Source organism: Haemaphysalis longicornis, unplaced genomic scaffold (genome assembly GCF_048455015.1).
Source record: "Haemaphysalis longicornis isolate Haplotype H1 unplaced genomic scaffold, Haemaphysalis longicornis Haplotype H1 scaffold_6, whole genome shotgun sequence".
NCBI classification, from domain to species: Eukaryota; Metazoa; Arthropoda; class Arachnida; order Ixodida; family Ixodidae; genus Haemaphysalis; species Haemaphysalis longicornis.
Window position 1 is genome coordinate 35,946,238 of NW_027526407.1, and position 20,176 is coordinate 35,966,413.

The following is a 20,176-nucleotide window of genomic DNA, read 5'->3' on the forward strand; positions in this document are numbered from 1 at the left end:
TCGCTATTTCGAGAAGATTAGCGAAGGTATAGTGAATATCTTTATTTTTTCACGGTAGGTGACCACGGCGGGTCACTTCTCGCCGTCGTTGTCATACCGGTGCCGTGAAATTGCTGTCTTTGCGTTTACATATGAACACAGCGTAAAGATGGTGAAGTACACGAAGAAAGTGAACTGCTGCATATTCAAGTACGAATGCCCGGCACGCTTACGGCCACTGAAACTATTATGCCGTACTTGCATAGGATTTCCTGGAGGCAATGTGTCATGCATGCACTGTGCAACCTAAACATGACTGATGAGGTTTAACGCGCCTACGCTACAGAGGCGATGAGGCGCGCCGTAGTTTAGGGCTCCGGATTAACCCTTTGAGGGTCACGGCTGTACACGTACGGCATCGGCAAACGCTTTCAAAATGGTCAATGACGTATATGTACGGCATTGCTTGTATTTTTAAAAAGCGCGCCTTTTTCGCCAACTTCTCTTGCTTGGCATGTGCTGCCACACTTCGGTAATACGTCAATTTTTTTTTCTTGCGCCGATGGCTCTTCTTTTTATTTTATTTTTATGATTTACTTCAGCGGCGCACCGGCTATCGCTTGCGCATCCGCTAACGAGGGGGCGCGCTCGGTATCGCGGGCGCCCGGGCGACTATCGCTTCTTGCGCCTGCCACAGACCAAGGTAAGGTCACAGAACAGGGAGGATTTTGTAAGGTGGCCACCTTAACTAAGGTCGTCTGCGAAACTGATGAGGCTCTTCTCTCTCTCTCTCTCTCTTTTGTATTTTATGAGCGGTGCACCGTCTATCGCTCCCGCATCCGGCCGCGCGCGCTTGCGCGCAGCGGCTGGTTTCGGTATCGTCCTCCGGGCGCGCCCTTCCCGCTTTTTGCGCCTGCGAAACTGATGTCTATCTGATTTTGATTCACTCAAAAGATGCCGGCTTGTTACTCTGTCATTTTTATTTAGAATTTTTCTCGTGTTACTCATGAATAAACCCCATATATGCAACAACATAAAACGATTTTTGTCACTTTATGGTCACCCTAAACATTTTCCCGCCGGTGTGGCGTGAGTACATTGTACCGTTAGGAAAAAAGATGGTCGTAAACAGTGTGCCGTCGTTGGCTGTGGAGACAGCGGAGAGACCGCGTAAGCATATGGTGCCCCAAGAAGCAGAGCTGAGGAAAATTTGGTTGCGGCCCATCGGACTTGCGCCGTCGGATGCTCGGAGATACATTAACGTTTGTGGGCGCCATTTCACCAACGAAGCGTACAGTATCAACCCGAACCTCATGCAAACCATGGGTTTCGAACGGAGGCAGCAGCTTCGGATTTGATGCGGTGCTGGCTCTGCATCTGCCTACCGTGCAGGTAAGCAACTTGAAATTGTCCCCTGTCGGGAAACAGATTTATATCATTTTAAATACAATATATTATTTAAACGCTAGCCAAACACGGGTGGTCTCTTTTGCCTGTCCAAAACGACAAATAAAAGAACCAGTTCTCGACAGTTCCGTGCATGCCGGTACGTGGCGCCACTAACCGGGCCTGCACTTTTTTTGTCTGCTTCTGCAAGTCCTTTCTTAGAAGTGCCGGGAAAACAGAGTTACTCAACATATACAGTTGCGAAACTCTGCTTCAGAATGCGGGCGGCGCTAGCCCCCCTGCTCCCTGGAATCTGAGGGGCAAGTCGACGCGCGCGGCACATAGGAGACAAAAACTGAACTTCGCTAAACTATTATTATTCAAGTTTTTTTGCAAAAAAAAAAAGATAGATTTTTAAATTAGAATACATTAATTAAGTGTAATTTACGTGTGTTTTGCGACTTTTCGTTTTATGACTTACGGCAGCAGCCGCAAGCACTTGAGTACTACTTCGTGAACGTGAACGCCTTCTACACTCTGCGCCATCGGAAAATCGAAGGGAAAAGAGCAGGTTCCGCGCTTCTTCAGAACCAGCGCAGCCAGTGCACAGTACGGACAAGGTCGCAACCAAGGTATCAAATATTGAGCATAAAAGATATAAAAACCCTTGGCATGTACAATAAAAATTTAGACGGTAGCTGAGGTTGGCAAAGAAAACACATTTCTGCAGTTTAAATTTGGCGTCAACACCACAAGATCCAAAAGCCAGCGAAAGGCGGATGTCGAGAAAAAAGAACACCACACAATTTTTTACCGTATCTATTTATTTCAATCGCTTTTAGTAACATAGTTGGGCTCTCTGCTTCACGCAAGCTTTGTAGCGTTATGACCTTCCCGGCTGCCACCGCCGCCACGCTATCGTCTGCTGCTCTGTTATGTTATGGCGCGATCACAGAAAATAGAGAGTTTTAGCTAAGCGTTTTTGACGCTCCGCTATGCTCCCGACGTACCGCGCAGCACAACCGGAGCGTCAGCAGTCGAAACGCTTTTAGCTAAGCGATAACCGTATCTCCCTCGACGGGGAATGAGTCGCGTGACTGGTCGTTTCGCGCGCGCGTGTAAACCGAAACTTCATCCTAAAGGAAACAAGAATTCGTATTTGGTCACCCAAACAAAGCAAAAATACCGTGTTTCTTGGACTCGCTTAACTTTTTTTTTGTATAATGTAATCGCTGACATGGTATAATTTTTCTAAATATCAATAAACAAGCCGATAAACTTTGAAATAGTCAAGCCAAGGCTGTCTTTCTCGGCGCTGCATAGAAGTAGCCCCGCGCTTCGGTCGACGTTTTTCGCTTTCGCTCTAAAGAACTTTGAGCTCCGGGATCGCCGGTAGCGCGCTAGCGCGCCACGCATGCGCAATGGCGCTCCCGCTTGCTATCGGAGCGGAGCGGACCGTCAGAAACGGTCAGCTAAAACTCTAATGACGGCCGCGACCATCGCTTGTTTGACACAGATATAACACATAACAGCAGCGAAGCGCTACGCCTGATAACCGCGGAGCGCACCGATGTCGCCGATTCACTCATCCGTCAAGCTCAAGAACCACGTGACCAAAAGTGAAAGCAAATCAGAAAAGACTTCCGGCAAAGTGCCCAATTTTCCGGGAATAGGGCCCCTGTAAAATAAATGAGGCTACGCCCCAGCTCTCCCCCATCGCTTGCCAACGTGACGGAGAAGCAGTTCAACTAGTTCGCGCTGCTAACCACTGCTAACTACTATTTAGTTAGAATAGGATACAGTGATGTTCAGCAGTGCTTACAGCATGAGCCCTGAGGCCTGGGAGATGTTTTTAGCCTACATACGCCCCAGATGGCCGCCGATGACGGTATACACCCTGGAATGCATGTACCGGCAGCAGCAGCAGCAGCGGCCACATTATCCGCAACTCCAAGAGCGGCCGCGGCTGGGAGGCGAATACCACACCATCGTGCGACAAATGCTAATAGAAAACGGACCGGCCCTCTTCTGCTACTTTGGAATGAACCGGGAACGGTACGTGTGTTTCCATTTAGGTCCGCGTGGATGTCATTCTACGGCTACCACATGCCAGCAGCTCACAAGGGAGTGCGTTCGCGGCGCGAAATATTGTGTCCGAAGGTAACCTGACCACATGGGGCTATTTTTGTGACCGACGCGACAAGAGGTGCTCGACAGTTTACAGTAAAGTAGTGATGTGGGCGACAGCTCTCGCGTCGCTCACAAAAATAGCCTAATGATGTCAGGTTTGCGACATTTGTCGGCGTTGTTTTTTAATCGCATACACCACGCAATCCTGTTTGGCTTTTCTGCGACGTATGAAAATCGGTCTCGATGCCAATGATGTTGTTTTGAACCAGAGTAGCTTTACGCACAACTGCGAGCCTAATCGTAAAATACAGATTAGACAGTACGTCGTCTCTGCGCACGCGATCGTTTCTGTGTATATTGCTCCGCAACGAGCTGATACCTTACACGCGACGTTTCAGGGCAATATGCGGCGCACGTACGCGAAAAATGACATGAAGTGCTGAATGCCTTAAAGGCACAGGGTAATGTGCCACACGTACACTAAAAATGACCATAAGTGCTTAATGCCTTATGTTTTAATGCCATTAATTCGCTGCTACACGCAAAAATCTAATGTCATTCGCTCTAATGTCATTTTTGGTTTAAGGAGTTCCGCACACCTCATACCCGTGCTACACGCGAAAATGCTCAGGCATTAAATGTGTTAGGCATGATGGTGACAATGACTAAAAACAGAAATAAACTCCTATTTACATCATACAACCGTTAAAAATGTTTTTGTGAAAGAAAACGTTATGAAAAATAGTGGGGCTCTTCGATTTAATCTCGGACTCACCGCGGACTCCCCGAGAAGCAGTCCGGCATTCCATTTTCCCATGTATCCCTATGGCTTCGGGGAATCCTCGGACTACCTGCGGTCTATCCGTGGTGAGTCCGAGACTGTAAATCGAAGAGCCCCAGTGTTTTCTAAAAAATGGTGTTGAGTCGACATGAGCAGTATGTCCATAGACGAAGCAAATACCCACATCTACGAGGAACTCGTTAAAGCTGCTAAGTGGCCGTCCCACAAACATCTGGCCGAATCCCTAAGCAGCCATGGCCGTGGTGGAATGATGCATGTCGCGAAGCCCGGAAAAAGCGAAACATGTGTTCAGACGGTACCCTACCCTCTCGAATGCGATGAGCACCAGATGACGCAGAAACGTAGCTGAACTTTGAAATCAGACGATTTTTTGTGCACTCTTGGTTGCAAAGTTCTGAAGAAGACGAAGTTCACTAAATCAGCGGCACAAGTGAAAACATCGTGTTACTCGTCACTTTGAACGGTTCGGATTTGGCTACCACTGGCAGGTGACAGCAACTGCTGAAGCCAATTTTAAAAACGGTTTGCACTATTTTTTAGAAACACTATTTCTCGTAACGTTTTCTTTCAGAAAAACATTTTTAACCCTTGTAAGGTGTTTTCTTTTACGTTTAAAACTTCCAAAACATCAGCACATTTCTCTTTTTGGTCATTATCACCATCATGCACGTAATTTAGACGTTTATCACGGCCCGCCCAAATAATGTCATTCAGTATCTTCAAGCCTTAAACAATGACATTTTTCATGTGCGTGTGGCAAGAGTATGAGGCTATCAACAACGCAGGAAATGAAATGCACTAAAACCCTTGCTTTCGAGCGAGGTTAAACAAATAAATGCGACACGATACTGCATTTGTTCCGATGTATGAAGCCAGGACCAACAGAACAACACTTCCTCAATCAGCTAATGCAAACACACCAGTCGCTTTTAAAGACTATAGTCTTTCTCGGGCTACTTCAACCCAGAAATTTTGGTCTGTCCGTCTGTGACTTGATTCAGCCACCCGGCCAAAGTGAAACGAAGTCTGCGCAATAGTCTTGTATACTCACAGCAAAATCTAAACGTCCAAGTCCGGTTCATATGTTCATCCTTGTCAATATTGTTGAACAAGAACAAGACATTACGCAAACATGAGACAGAAAATTATTTACAGTGTTTCTTTATAAAAAAAATTCATAGATGCTCGATTTTTGCGAAATGAAATACTACATCTACAGCAAAAAAAAAATGTTCACACTATCGCCCGCGCCACTATAGCTTCTCAAGCGGCAACAGTTACGAAAGGTTCCACTGGACAGGTTCCACGTTCTGCTTGGAACACACGTGGACTAGGGCAACGTGGTTCTATAAACGTTGAAGTAGGGCGCCTCAATTCATGCGCGTCTCCGCCGTACGGCAGTGCTGGCGTGCTGGCATCGAGGCACCCGGCCTGGAGCAGTTGAACGCGGTAAATTTAAATTGACTTGAGCAAACCTTTAGTGTGTTCACCTAGGGAGGAGCGCGACGCAAGAGGAACATGAGTGGTGAGCGGGAAAGCGAAGGGAGGCATTTGCTTGGTAAATGTCGAAAAAGGCTGTCGTCTTTTGTCGACATTTGCGAAGCGAAGAAAGGAGCGGACACGCACCCAATTGTTACCAGCGCCGCTCTCAACCAACGAGGATAGTAAAAACATTTGTTCCATTTAAATCTTTCCCTGGGTCATTTAATGCTTTGAAATCATTGAAAGCCTCCAACGCATTCAGGCAACTGACAGGTTGTACTCTTTCATTCACTTTTGGGAAACTACTACAGTCGAGTCCGCTTATAACGATACCGTTTATAACAATACATCAAATATAACAATGAACAGCTATGGCACCGTCAACTTTTGTATTCTTTCTATGTAAAATAAACCGTTTATTACTATGCTCCACTGCCACGATATCGGATATAACGATTAAATACAGTTATTGTGCACCAAAAGTGCAACAGTGACGACTCTAATGACGCAGTTGCGCAGTCTACCCGGGGAGTGTCTTCGTAGGAGGCCCAATGCGTGACACAGTTTCCGCCAAGGACATTTACCTCAGCTAGGTGAAGCACCTACAGATGCTCTTGGAAAAGATTCGCGCTAGCTTCACACGCGGCAAACAAAGGTGACCGACTGTGGCTTCTTTTCCGCAAATTAGTAGTGGTACGACCTTGCTGGCATGCGAATGAAATGTTTTGTGCTCTGTTCCGTCTTTTTATTTCGCAATCCGCTTATAACAATTATCGGTTACAACGATGGGATTTGCTTGGCATATGGCTATTGCTATAAGTGGACTAGACTGTACTACCAGTGGCGTAACTAAGGGGGGGGGCAAGGGGGTACAAGTGCCCCGGGCGCCACTTGAGAGGGGGCGCCTAGTAGAGTCCTCTCAACATGTGCCCGAGGGAAAAAAGCAGCAGCGGGGCGTCACTGCCGCAAAAGTCCCTACTGAGAGCGCCAGAATGGGCTTGTTGGCACGACCTTGCAGCAAAAGAAGAGGGCTAATGAAAACGAGGCCGACAAGTGGGCGTCACACATGGGGCGCAATGACGGAGGACACACACGGGGCGCTAGCGCCCCACGCACCTTCCGGCATAGCGCCCCGTATATGTCTGCCCTTGTCTTCCTCAGGACCATTCATTCGCTGTGGCTGTTCAAGTAATTTCTTTTCTTACTGCTTTCCTTGTCACGAAGCGGCGCCATCCATTTGTGTGAATACTTAGGTACGGAGTCCAGGCGGCAACCCCAGATGATATCCAGTGTGTGTGCGTGCTGCATTTATGCATGTGCGTTCTGTTTTCGCTTGTATTCCAGAAGCGGGCGGTGGGGTGGGTGGCGCTCTTAAAATTTGCACCCTTACAATTAGATTAACCCTTTTCAGGTATTCTTACAAGGCGAGGTGAACCACGCGCAGTAGATTTTAGGGATCCTCTTTTATATTCACTCCGAAGCATTATAGTCGTGTTCGATCAAAAACTATACCCGCCATGAATGTTCAGTGGAAAGCGTTGCGCCCCTCAGCTTGCGCGGTTGCGTTCTATTTCCTGCCGCAGCCCCGAGCTAGCACATCAGGATGGCTAGGTTCCGATGTCTCACCCTTTGAAAGATGCTCCTCGCCGTTTTGTTTCCGCCGACTCACGGCCGGGCTACAGCGGCGGCGTCCGCCGCTCTAACCCGGCCGTGGCAGACGCTGCTGCATTCGTGCCGCCGCCCGCGCGAATTTTAGGTAACGGCTGGCAGAATCTCTTGTTTCACTGTTTGTAGAGCCACGTGTGTGAATCCAAGTGACGTAGCTTGGGCAATTGTTGTGTGGGTGTCGTTTAAAGCTTTGCTTCCCAACCACCTTCACACAGTGTGGACTGGAGTCATTTTTTTTTCTTGGCAACTTGCTGACGATGAGCATCAGCACTCGCGTCACAAACGGCAGCGATATGCGACGAGAAGACAACAGGTATTGCCGGGATGAGTATTTTAACGCATCATTAACATTAATTAAAAAAATGTGGGTGTAGTACGCAGATATGAAGTTTGCAATAAATCATTTGAGCAATACATTTCATGGTTCTATTTTATGTAAAACTATACGAAAACCGGTGACCGACAAGGTCCATTCCTTCTTTCACTTTTCTTTCGAATTTTGTGGACTGCTGGCGTATATGGTACGATGAATACATATTCTAAGACGGCTACCGTCCACTGTAGCGAACAATCAATCAAAAAATCCCTCATTCGCTTTCCCAAAACAGCCAGATGGCCTTTTTTCAACATATTGACGATGATAATAATAGTAATAATAAAAACAGCAACAACAACAATAATAATAATAACAATAATAATAATCACTATCATTGTTATCATGAGGGGATTGGATTGGATTGGAAAACATTTAATGAGCATAAAAGTGGGTGGCTTTCTCAGTCCAGATAGCCGCGAGCTAGCGCAGCTGCTTGGGCGCGAGTGATGAGGCGTTCTTGGTCCTCGCACCGTGAGCTGGCCAGCTCGCGCTCCCACTGCTCAGGGGATGGGGAAGGGAGGGGGTTTGGCGCGTAGGGGCATTCCCACACCAGGTGGTAGGTAGTGTTTGGGACGGAGCAAGAAGGGCAGTTGTAGGGGTAAGTGGAGGGAGATATGTGGTGGAGTATCGTAGTGTTGTAGAGGGGCGCGAAAATATATTTGCCATGGGCGCCATCTTATCTAGTTACGCCACTGTATACTACATTCCTGAATTCACTAGTTCTGTGAGGTGCACTAAATTGTGCACTGTGAGGTGCACTGCAGGCCAAAATGCACTGGAGATGATGCGTGCCCATGAGCAACCTTTTTTCCCAACAGCACAATCTTTGTTTCTGTTGCCCTGCAGGTTTAGTCACCTCCTCGAGCTGGTGCGTCCACTCATACATCGTCAAAGGGAAGCGGCTAACACCATAACAGGTGCAGAGAAGCTGGCCTTCACATTAAGGTTTGCTTGCATTTCATTCTCTTGCATTTCATTCCTTGCGTCAACACTGAGTCAGCACTGCGAAGATGTGTGCATGGTTAATGGTATTGGGTTCCTGGCCGCTGCGGCATTGCTGGAAATGAAGCTGCTGACCGTAGTGCTGCAGCTGCCACCCTTCGAAGCAGCATAGGCATAAACGAGGTCCCATATCAAGATCTTAAACCTTTTGTAAAAAGGAAGCTGCGGGACCACCCACTGGCAGCAACAATGGGACAGAGAAGTAGAGAATAAACTACATATAGTTAAGCCCAAAATATAAAAGCCTCCTACTGAAAAACACGACAGATTTGTAGAGGTAGCATTATGCGGATTAAGAATTGGCCACACGCACATCACACACTCATACCTTTTAACAGACAGAAACAAGCCACACTGTCATCGGTGCAGCTCTCAGTTCTTCATATGCTTATTGAATGCGAGATGTGCGGCATAGAGAGAAAACGTCACTTTCATGAACACTCATTGCACACCCTTGCACCCTTCATTATTTTTATCAGATAGTCCCATGTTTTCTTCCAGAAGAGTCTTTAATTACCTTGGCGACGTTGACTCCTTAAAATACGTATCATACTCCCCATGACCTCACTTGACCTCATGTTCCGTCACAAAACAACGGCGGTATCGTGGAGTTTTTTACACCTTGCATGCCAACATTTCTTACATTTTAATTATGGACCTATACACCAACTTCCATAGTTTAATTTTAATGTAGTGGATTTTTTACAGATCCCATTTTAATATCACCTCATAGCATCCCACCATTTTCATGGCGCTCTTTGCCCTGGTCGGCCTTGCGCCATAAAACCCTAAATCATAAAAACCGTGGTTGGAAGCCTAGCATAAATATGCATCTGATCACGCGTCACCACCTGAAAGGCAATTGCTCTGTACTGTAACTTTGGCGGCAGATGAGAGCAAAGCATTGTTCAGTGCTGTTCACAACAAAGATCATTAGTGGTTCAACGTCAGACGCTACTCACAGTAGCAGTGGACTGGCAGATGTGTTACTTGCTGTGGTATTAAAGGGTCCCTGTAACACTTTCGATAAGCGATTTCTCTCTTTCCTTCGCATCTGAAACCACTGCGAAAGCTTTACTTATTGCCAGCACGGAGCAACACTGCGTGATTTCGTCATCGCTCCAGATAGGCCTTCCATTTATGCTTAGTATTCAATACTTTTTTAAGATGTTGCTATCGAAAAGCGTTCATTGCAGCAACTGAAGGAAAACCAGCCCGCAGCCCCTACATGGCCTTAGTGATATAATTCGAGCCGTCGAAGAACGTCACAACTGGGAAAGAGATAAAAATGTTTTGAGCGAGTTTACAAGTTGTCTGATGGCCATAGAGCAGTAATTTTTGGCTGGGGTACTTTGCGACCCCTAATCTAAGTACTGGGTGTGTCGGGTGACTACGTTCTGCAAGCATTTCAGATTTCCAAAGAAGTTGAAAAAAGTGTTGCAGGGTTCCTTTAAAGGGACCCTGTAACACTCTTGTGCAGTGCAAGTAAACCTGCGCGACATTTAGATTACACTGTCAGGGATACCTGAACGAAATATTACACATGTACGTGAAGCTGTAAGCAAGCAAATCGCCGTGAAAGACGCAGAAAAACCAACCGCGCTCTCTTCAATTCTCCGCATTATGCATCCCTGGCATGGCCTAAACGACATCATTTTGGCCATGGCTGTCCTACTGGCCGTTGCTGATCAACTTCGCAGCTTATTTCTCGCATTTTGACGATCCGCCGTCCGCGGCGCTATGTACCAACCTCTTCTATGTCTGAATCTGCACGCATACTTTTAGTGTTTCTTTTGTTTTGAGTGCACGCTGAGTTTGAGTGATGTACTCAATGCTTTCCTTTCAACGAGACCTCTCGACAACAAACATTTATTGCTTCAAAACCGCCCTACCAGCCTGACTGCTTGCTTGCGAGCAGGCAGCTATGCCTGAGCACGCAGCTTTCGTCGCTTTGACCGCAGTCGAGTTAAGAGGGAACAATTATGCGCCATTTCTCATCGCACGTAGTTTCGGTGATAGTGAACTTATTTTGATAATTCTTGCAGGAGAAGATTGCTGGGACAATACTGTACCCCAAAATACATTCCGAGTAGTCGATGGTACGTGTTGCAGGGTCCCTTGCTGGGAGTCGTTAATCCATAAAAAGCCCTTGTTGCGTCACGCTGGTATGCCTTTCAATAAATTTTATTGAGGGACAGTATAGTTTTTCTCAGGTGACTTTAACTGTGATAGCAGTTAGTATAACCAGTGCTTTCCAGCTGCTATGAAGTATGCTCAAATGAAAAATTCAGCCTTCATGTCTGACGAACTCCGTAGAATTTCAAGCTTGTTTACCTACCACTTCCATGCTTCAGTTGACGATGTTCAAGAACGAAAAAACTGAGAGCCGTTCCCCCAGGCCCTCTGGGACTACTATCCCCAAGTGTCTACTAACGGAACCTAAAGAGTCACGTTTATTCCGTCATTCATGATGCTTATGTGTCAAGCTCTGCTTTGTCCTGCCTGTATTCTGCAGGTTACTGGCACACGGGCTATCGATCAGAGGCCTAGCCACGTCGTACCAAATCTCCCCGTCAGTGGCTCGGCATAACTTTAAGGCAACCTGCTTGGCACTGCGCCAAGTGTTGGAACCCTTGTACCTAGACCCACTGAACACAGAAGACTCTTGGAGGAAGTCAGCAAACCACTTCGAAACAAAGCTGCATTTCCCCCACTGCGTCGGCGCAATCGTAGGAAGGAAGATTCACGCAAGTGCACAGTCAACCAACGGATATCAAGATTTTGGCACCCTGCTGTTTGCTGTGTGCGACTCAGAATATCGCTTCGCTCTTGTTGACATCGCAGAATTCCAGTCTGGCGACACAGAAGGCCTGTTCCGCAACTCTTCCATTGCACGAAAGCTGACAGGGAAGCAACTCGCTCTACCACCAGCGAGAAAGATGGGGGGTAGTCCAACAGCGCTGCCCTACTTCATAGCCGGCGACAGCACGTTCCCCTCTTTCGAAAACCTAGTGGTGCCGTACCCAGAGGCGAGCCTAGATTCGGAGCGGAAGAGGAACTTTAACGACAGGCTCTCTCGAGCTCTGCGAATAGCGGACAACGCTTTCGGCATCCTGGCTAGCCGGTGGCTAATTCTAAGCAAGAAAACCATGGCTTCTCCGGAATCAACCACCACAATTGTGTGGGCAACGGTGCTCCTTCATAACTGCCTGAGGACCCTAGATGTCATCAGAGGCTCCAATTACTGCTCCACAGGCGATGTCGACAGGGTGACTGAGGACGGGAGAATAATTCCGGGCCTGTGGAGGTCAAAGGAGGGACTTGGAACTGGGTTCACAGCCGTCACGACTTGTTAAAGCGAAGCCGAAGCAGTCAAAAATGTGTTTGGGTTTTTTTTTGTTTTTTTTTTAAGAACAGAGAACAATAAACATTTTGAAAACACCCCTGATCTTTTCCTTGCAGCCTAGCCATTGCTGATTAGGCCCACACTTCTTATATGATAAGCAAGCTCACAACTTCCGTTGGACTTCTAAAGGGGCGATGAAGACAAAATACAAGTTTGTTTTATTCGAAAGATTTAGTGTTCTATAGTGCCCCCAGCGGTTGTCCAAAAGCAAACGATGCTTTATTCACTGCGAAATTAATCAATTTAGCTAAAATTTTGATTCTCGCGCCAAAACGTGTCGAACGGTGTTTGCAATGACATCATAAGAACACGTCTTTCAACTAAGCTTGGTACGGAGCGGAGACTTGCTTACTCTTAGTCAACCTAGATGGCACCACCACATCGCGGCAAGCCGTTTTCTGCCTTTGGTTTGCTTGTAACCGTATTTAAACGTGGCATGTTTTTGTTCCCTGGAGAAAATAATCGTTTTGGGAAACATGGTGCTCGCTCAACATATATGGTCACATAAGACACCGTCGCTTGCGTCAATCAGCCAGTGTCGTCTGAGACAACCCCCAAAGCCCTGCAGTGCTGTACATCTAAACGAAGCATAGTGCGCGCAGTACGAACAGCAATACGCATCGGTACTTCTATGTTTACGTGTGCTTTCATAACTTCCACTGTTTGTCCCACCATTATTACTGAAGTACGTGCCCTAAATTTAAGCACAAATAGCTCGTTCGGCAAGCTTATAAGTTCTGCCTAATTTCCTTTTGCTTTTTCCGGCCTCCGCCAATCACAGAGCTGGTTGGTATGACATCATAGGTTCTGCTGCGGGAAATGAGCTAGTGGGTTGCATGGTCATTCCCTTTTTTTCTAGTTATACAGCTTATTTGATTGAAGTTTGCGTTAAAAGTGGTGTCAGCATGATTCTAACCAGGCAATCTTTTGAATGAACCAAACTTACATTTTGTCTTCTTGGCCCCCTCAAACACTCGGCCTCTGGACAATTGGGATGGCATCATTGCAACTAACTTCACCAAATGAGAAAGGTCAACATGGCGCAAGAAAAATGGAACTCGTGAATGCACTTCTCTCTTGAATCAACACGTGCAAATTGGCCGAGGAAACTAAAAAATGTAGGGTGCACCCTTTATTCCAGTCAAAGTTATCAGATAGTGACTACAGCTCAGCCTTGGTATTCCTTTAACTATCCATCTAGAACTCTTAATGCAATTGTGATGCCACGTGCCTTGATGAACTGGTAACAGCTTGTAGATTTGCCGTGGCAGAACATGACGCTGCCCTCAATACAATTCGATGGGAACATGCTCCTTTTTTTCTGCCAACCGCTTTGCCTGCAAAATACACTTTCAATGCCACCAAACTTAAAGAACAATGTCAAACCAGGGAAAAAAAATCTAAACTAAAATTGACAGTATATATAAATGAGACAAGAAATCATCATTTAGCTAAGCCTACACTGAAGCGAGAGCACAGCAGCAAAAGGAGTAGAGAGAGTACAGTGCCTTGCAGTACACCGCATGTCCGCTGTCCTCCATCAAGGCACACTTTGAGCCCTATTAGCCGGAACTTCAAACAATGCTGACTTTGATGCCCCAACTTGACAGCCCTTCCATGCAGCATGGATAAATGATTCTTGTTTCGCAACAAGTTCTGCGCAGTTTTAAAGTATCTTAACAGAAAGGAAAGTTATTTTTCTTTTAAATTATTTTTATCAATTGAAAAAAAGGTTTAAAATGTGTCCTACTAAAGGTGTTTAAAGAAAGTGTGTAAACAGAACAAAGAAATAAGTGCACAAAAGCATGTATTCATTTGGTAACACCCATAAGATCTCCTTACCCACAAGGTAAAGGAGAAGGTAGAGGCGCCATCATAAGTAATTGGAACAAGAATTTGTGAATATCAAAATATCTGTTTTACCAGATTGATCACAGCCAGTACAAGTTTATAAAAAGCTTTTTTCCACTAAGGAGGAGCTTTTTAAACGCACACTAATGCAGCCAGACAGTTTTTCTGGAAAAAAATCCAGTAAATTTACCAAGCCGTGTTTGTTACTTTTGATGGCACCTGTACCATGGCCTCCGCGATCACCCAGCGCGCGGGGACGGCGGCGGTGGGGGGGGGGGGGGGGGGGGGTGGGAGGGGGAGGGGGCGGGTCTCGAAGGCCATGCCTGTACACAGAGCATCCCAATAGTTGTTTGTCACAAAGGCTCGTAAAAACGAACACACGGGTATGTTTAAAACAAAGCAAAAAGTCGTCCACTAAACACAAATTATTCAACGGGTAATTGTTGCGAAATACCAATAACATAAACCGCATTTGAAATAACAAGTAGAATTTTAAACAGTTTTCGCTTAAAAAAACGCTACACCCTACAAAGTGCAATTTAACACAGGCAACGTCACCAGCAACACCAACACCCTGATTTTTTAGCAGTCGAAAGCCACTTTTCGCCAACGGGAGAATAGCTGACGAGAAATTTATTTTTTCAGTGCTGATTACATGCAAAACACTCAAAAAGGCTTAGCGCGTGCCCCACACTAAAAAGTTGTTTTTTTAATGAAACAAAGAACGTGTTTTACAGAATAAATAGACCACAAGTTGTGGCCTTTTGCAAATTTGAGCGAGATCAATTAGGCCAGCTCTATTTACAAAAATATATTTATAAAGGCGCTCCCTGTACAAAAACAACAAACAATGCAAACCATGCGCGCCATGGGATATCGCCGTGGAGCTGCCTCAACTAGCTTATTTAGTGGCTCTAGCCGCAACCAAAATCGAATCCCAGTATTTAAAAACGACAAAAAAACAGCTCATTTATCCCCAAGCTCTGATCAGATACGGAAGCAGGTGCACCAATGCGCTGAAGATTTACGATAGTGCGATTATAGTGCCGATCCGCCGTCGGCGGCGCTATGTACCAACCTCTATGTCTGAATCTGCACGCATACTTTTGGTGTTTCTTTCGTTTTGAGTGCGCGCTGAGTTTGAGTGATGGACTCAATGCTTTCCTTTCAACGAGACATCTCGACAACAAACATTTATTGCTTCAAAACCGCCCTACAAGCCTGACTGCTTGCTTGCGAGCAGGCTGCTATGCCTGCTTTTTTTGTGGCACCAGACCTGTCATATGTCCCCGGCGTGTCATATATCGAAGGCCGCCGAACAGAACGCCGCGAGCCGCCTCCCTCTCCGGGTCAGAGCACGCAGCTTTCGTCGCTTTGTCCGCAGTCTAGTTGAGGGGGAACAGTTATGCGCCACTTCTCATCGCGCGTAGTTTCGGTGATAGTGAACTTATTTTGATAATTCCTGCAGGAGAAGATCGCTGGGACAATATTTTACCCCAAAGTACATTCCGAGTAGTCGATGGTACGTGTTGCAGGGTCCCTTGCTGGGAGTTGTTAATCCATAAAAAGCCCTTGTTGCGTCCCGCTGGTATGCCTTTTAAATAAATTTTATTGAGGGACAGTATAGTTTTTCTCAGTTGACTTTAACTGTGATAGCAGTTAGTAAAACCAGTGCTTTCCAGCTGCTATGAAGTATGCTCAAATGAAAAATTCAGCCTTCATGTCTGACAAACTCCGTAGAATTTCAAGCTTGTTTACCTACCACTCCCATACTTCAGTTGATGATGTTCAAGAACAAAAAAATTGAGAGCCGTTCCCCCAGGCCCTCTGGAACTACTATCCCCAAGTGTCTATTCACGTAACCTAAAGAGTCACGTTTATTCCGTCATTCATGATGCTTATGTGTCAAGCTCTGCTTTGTCCTGCCTGTATTTGCAGGTTACTGGCAGACGGGCTATCGATCAGAAGCCTAGCCAAGTCGTACCAAATCTCCTCGTCAGTGGCTCAGCGTACCTTCAAGGAAACCTGCTTGGCACTGCGCCAAGTGTTGGAGCCCTTATTGCCCTTATACCTAGAGCCACTGAACACAGAAGACTCTTGGGGGAAGACAGCAAACCACTTCGAAACAAGGCTGCATTTCCCCAACTGCATCGGCGCAATTGGAGGAAGGAAGATTCACACAAGTGCACAGTCAACCGACGGCCATCAAAATTTTGGCACCCTGCTGTTTGCTGTGTGCGACTCAGAATATCGCTTCGCTCTCATTAACATCGCAGGATTCCAGTCTGGCGACACAGAAGGCCTGTTCGGCAACTCTTCCATTGCACGAAAGCTGACAGGGAAGCAGCTCGCTCTGCCGCCAGCGAGAAAGATGGGGGGCAGTTCGACAACGCTGCCCTACTTCATAGCCGGCGACAGCACGTTCCCCTCTTTCGAAAACCTAGTGGTGCCGTACCCAGAGGCGAGCCTAGATTCGGAGCGGAAGAGGAACTTCAACAACAGGCTCTCTCGAGCTCTGCGAATAGCGGACAACGCTTTCGGCATCCTGGCTAGCCGGTGGCTAATTCTAAGCCAGAAAACCATGGCTTCTCCGAAATCAACCACCACAATTGTGTGGGCAACGGTGCTCCTTCATAACTGCCTGAGGACCCTCGATGTCATCAGAGGCACCAATTACTGCTCCCCAGACGATGTCGACAGGGTAACTGAGGACGGGCGAATAATTCCAGGCCTGTGGAGGTCAAAGGAGGGACTTGGAACTGGGTTCACAGCCGTCACGAGTTGTAAACGCTGAAGCCGAAGCAGTCAGAAATGTGTTTGGGTGTTCTTTTTTCGTTTTTTTTTTTTTAAACAGAGAACAATAAACATTTTGGAAACACCCCTGATCTTTTGCTTGCAGCCTGGCCATTGCTGATTAGGCCCAGACTTCTTATATGATAAGCTCACAACTTCCGTTGGACTCCTTAAAGGGGCGATGAAGACAAAATACAGGTTTGTTTTATTCGAAAGATTTCGTGTTCTATAGTGCCCCCAGCGGTTGTCCAAAAGCAAACGATGCTTTATTCACTGCGAAATTAATCAATTTAGCTAAAATTTCGATTGTCGCGCCAAAACGTGTCTGCAATGACATCATAAGAACAGGGGTGGTATTCTCGAGTTTTGTCCCTTTCAAAAGTGTCCCTTTTGGCGAGCCCTGATTGGTTAAAAGCAAACAAAAGGAAGTGACGTAACGCAAGCACAACAAACCTACTGCCAATGCCCAATGCCTAATCGGAAGTACGTCACGATGAAAGGGACTCAAAATGGACGTTTTCAAAACGGACAGTTAGGAGAATACCGCCCCAGGTCTTTCAACTAAACTTGGTGCGGAGCGGAGACTTGCTTACTCTTAGTCAACCTAGATGGCGCCACCACGTCGCGGCAAGCCGTTTTCTGCCTTTGGTTTGTTTGTGACCGTATTTAAATCTGGCTTGTTTTTGTTCCTGGAGAAAATAATCGTTTTGGGAAACGTGGTGCTCGCTCGACAAATATGGCCACATAAGACACTGCCGCTTGCGTCAATCAGCCAGTGTCGTCTGCGACAACCCCAAATCCCTGCAGTGCTGTACATCTAAACAAAGCATAGTGCGTGCAGTACGAACATCAGCACGCATCGGTACTTCTATGTTTTTGTATGCTTTCGTAACTTCCACTGTTTGTCCCACCATTATTACTGATATAAAAAGTACGTGCCCTAAATTTAAGTGCAAATAGCTCTTTCGGCAAGCTTACAAGTTCTGCCTTATTTGCGTTTGCTTCCAATCCCAGAGCTGGCTGGTATGACATCATAGGTTCTGTTGCGGGAAATGAGCTAGTGGGTTGCATGGTCATTCCCTTTTTTTCTCGTTATACAGCTTATTTGAGTGAAGTTTGCGTTAAAAGTGGTGTCAGTATGATTTTAACGAGGCAATCTTTTGAATGAGCCAAACTTACATTTTGCCTTCTTGGCCCCCTTAAACACTCGGCCTCTGGACTTGGGATGGCATCATCACAACCAACTTCACCCAATGAGAAAGGTTAACATAGCGCAAGAAAAATGGAACTCGTGAACGCACTTCTCTCTTGAATTAATACGCGCAAATCGGCCGAGGAAACTAAAGAATGTTGGGTACACCCTTTATTCCAGTCAGACAATTACTACAGCTCAACCTTGGTGTTCCTTTAACTATCCATCTGGAACTCTTAATGCAACTGTGATGCCACGTGCCTTGATGAACTGGTAAGAGCTTGTAGATTTGCCATGGCAGAACATGACGCTGCCCTCAATACAATTCGATGGGAACATGCTCCTTTTTTTCTGCCAACCACTTTGCCTGCCAAATACACTTCCAATGCCACCAAGCTTAAAGAACAATATCAAACCAGGGCAAAAAATATCGACACTAAAATTGACAGTATATATAAATGAGACAAGAAATCATCATTTAGCTAAATCTACACTGAAGCGAGAGCACAGCAGCAAAAGGAGTAGAGAGAGTACAGTGCCTTGCAGTACACCGCATGTCCGCTGTCCTCCATCAAGGCACACTTTGAGCCCTATTAGCCGGAACTTCAAACGATGCTGACTTTGATGCCCCAACTTGACAGCCCTTCCATGCAGCATGGATAAATGATTCTTGTTTTGCAACAAGTGCTGCGCAGTTTTAGAGTATCTTAACAGAAATGTAAGTGATTTTTCTTTTAAATTATTTTTATCAATTGAAAAAAGGGTTTAAAATGTGTCCTACTAAAGGTGTTTAAAGAAAGTGTGTAAACAGAACAAAGAAATAACTGCACAAAAGCATGTATTCATTTGGTAACACCCATAAGATCTCCTTACCCACAAGGTAAGGAGAAGGTAGAGGTGCCGTCATAAGTAATTGGAACAAGAATTTGTGAATATCAAAATATCTGTTTTACCAGATTGATCACAGCCAGTACAAGTTTATAAAAAGCTTTTTCCACTAAGGAGGAGCTTTTTAAATGCACACTAATGCAGCCAGACAGTTTTCCGGGAAAAAATCCAGTAAATTAACCAAGCCGTGTTTCAGTTACTTTTGATGGCACCTGTACCATGGCCTCCGCGATCACCCAGCGCGCGGTGGGGGTGAAGGGGGGGGTGGGAGGGGGAGGGGGCGGATCTCGGAGGCCATGCCTGTACACAGAGCATCCCAATAGTTGTTTGTCACAAAGGCTCGTAAAAACGAACACACGGGATGTTTAAAACAAAGCAAAAAGTGGTCCACTAAACACAAATTATTCAACGGGTAATTGTTGCGAACTACCAATAACATAAACCGCATTTGAAATAACAAGTAGAATTTTAAACAGTTTTCGCTTAAAAAACGCTACACCCTACAAAGTGCAATTTAACACAGGCAACGTCACCAGCAACACCAACACCCTGATTTTTTAGCAGTCGAAAGCCACTTTTCGCCAACGGGAGAATAGCTGACAAGAATTTATTTTTTCAGTGCTGATTACATGCAAAACACTCAAAAAGGCTTAGCGCGTGCCCTACACTAAAAAGTTGTTTTTTTAATGAAACAAGGAACGTGTTTTACAGAATAAATAGACCACAAGTTGTGGCCTTTTGCAAATTTGAGCGAGATCAATTAGGCCAGCTCTATTTACAAAAATATATTTATAAAGGCGCTCCCTGCACAAAAACAACAAACAATGCAAACCATGCGCGCCATGGGATATCGCCGTGGAGCTGCCTCAACTAGCTTATTTAGTGGCTCTAGCCGCAACCAAAATCAAATCCCAGTATTTAAAAACAACAAAAAAAACAGCTCATTTATCCCCAAGCTCTGATCAGATACGGAAGCAGGTGCGCCAATGCGCTGAAGATTTACGATAGTGCGATTATAGTGCCTAGAATATGCCAGTATATTCTAGGCACTATAGTGCGATTCGCGATGCCTGCACAAATCGTCGACGACATTTCCAACGCTCAGAGCATTCTCTCCTGGCATATCGCCACCGAACCGATATAAAACTACGCTTGACTTGGAACTTGTTTCCAGGCAGCTGGCGGGCGAACGGTCCGCGCAGCGAATGAGTTCAAATTTCC

At 46.0% G+C, this 20,176-nt stretch overlaps 2 protein-coding genes across 4 annotated transcripts in view; one reads left to right on the forward strand and one right to left on the reverse strand.

Annotated features, from left to right (window-relative positions):
- Unc-76 (fasciculation and elongation protein Unc-76) overlaps positions 1-20,176 on the reverse strand; it is a 95,474-nt gene that overhangs the window by 40,784 nt on the left and 34,514 nt on the right. The gene's annotated exons all lie outside the window — the stretch shown is intronic.
- Positions 2,990-16,919, forward strand: LOC144142474 (uncharacterized). Of its 2 annotated transcripts, none has more exons than XM_077674016.1 (3): positions 2,990-3,420; positions 8,670-8,768; positions 11,341-12,222. In XM_077674016.1, the coding sequence occupies exons 1-3, from the start codon at positions 3,170-3,172 to the stop codon at positions 12,179-12,181; spliced, it is 1,191 nt and encodes a 396-aa protein (XP_077530142.1). In that variant the 5' UTR covers positions 2,990-3,169; the 3' UTR covers positions 12,182-12,222. The 2 variants fall into 2 exon arrangements, with proteins under 2 accessions (XP_077530142.1, XP_077530141.1); XM_077674015.1 differs by lacking the exon at positions 11,341-12,222 and adding an exon at positions 16,021-16,919 and having other exon boundaries at positions 3,011-3,420.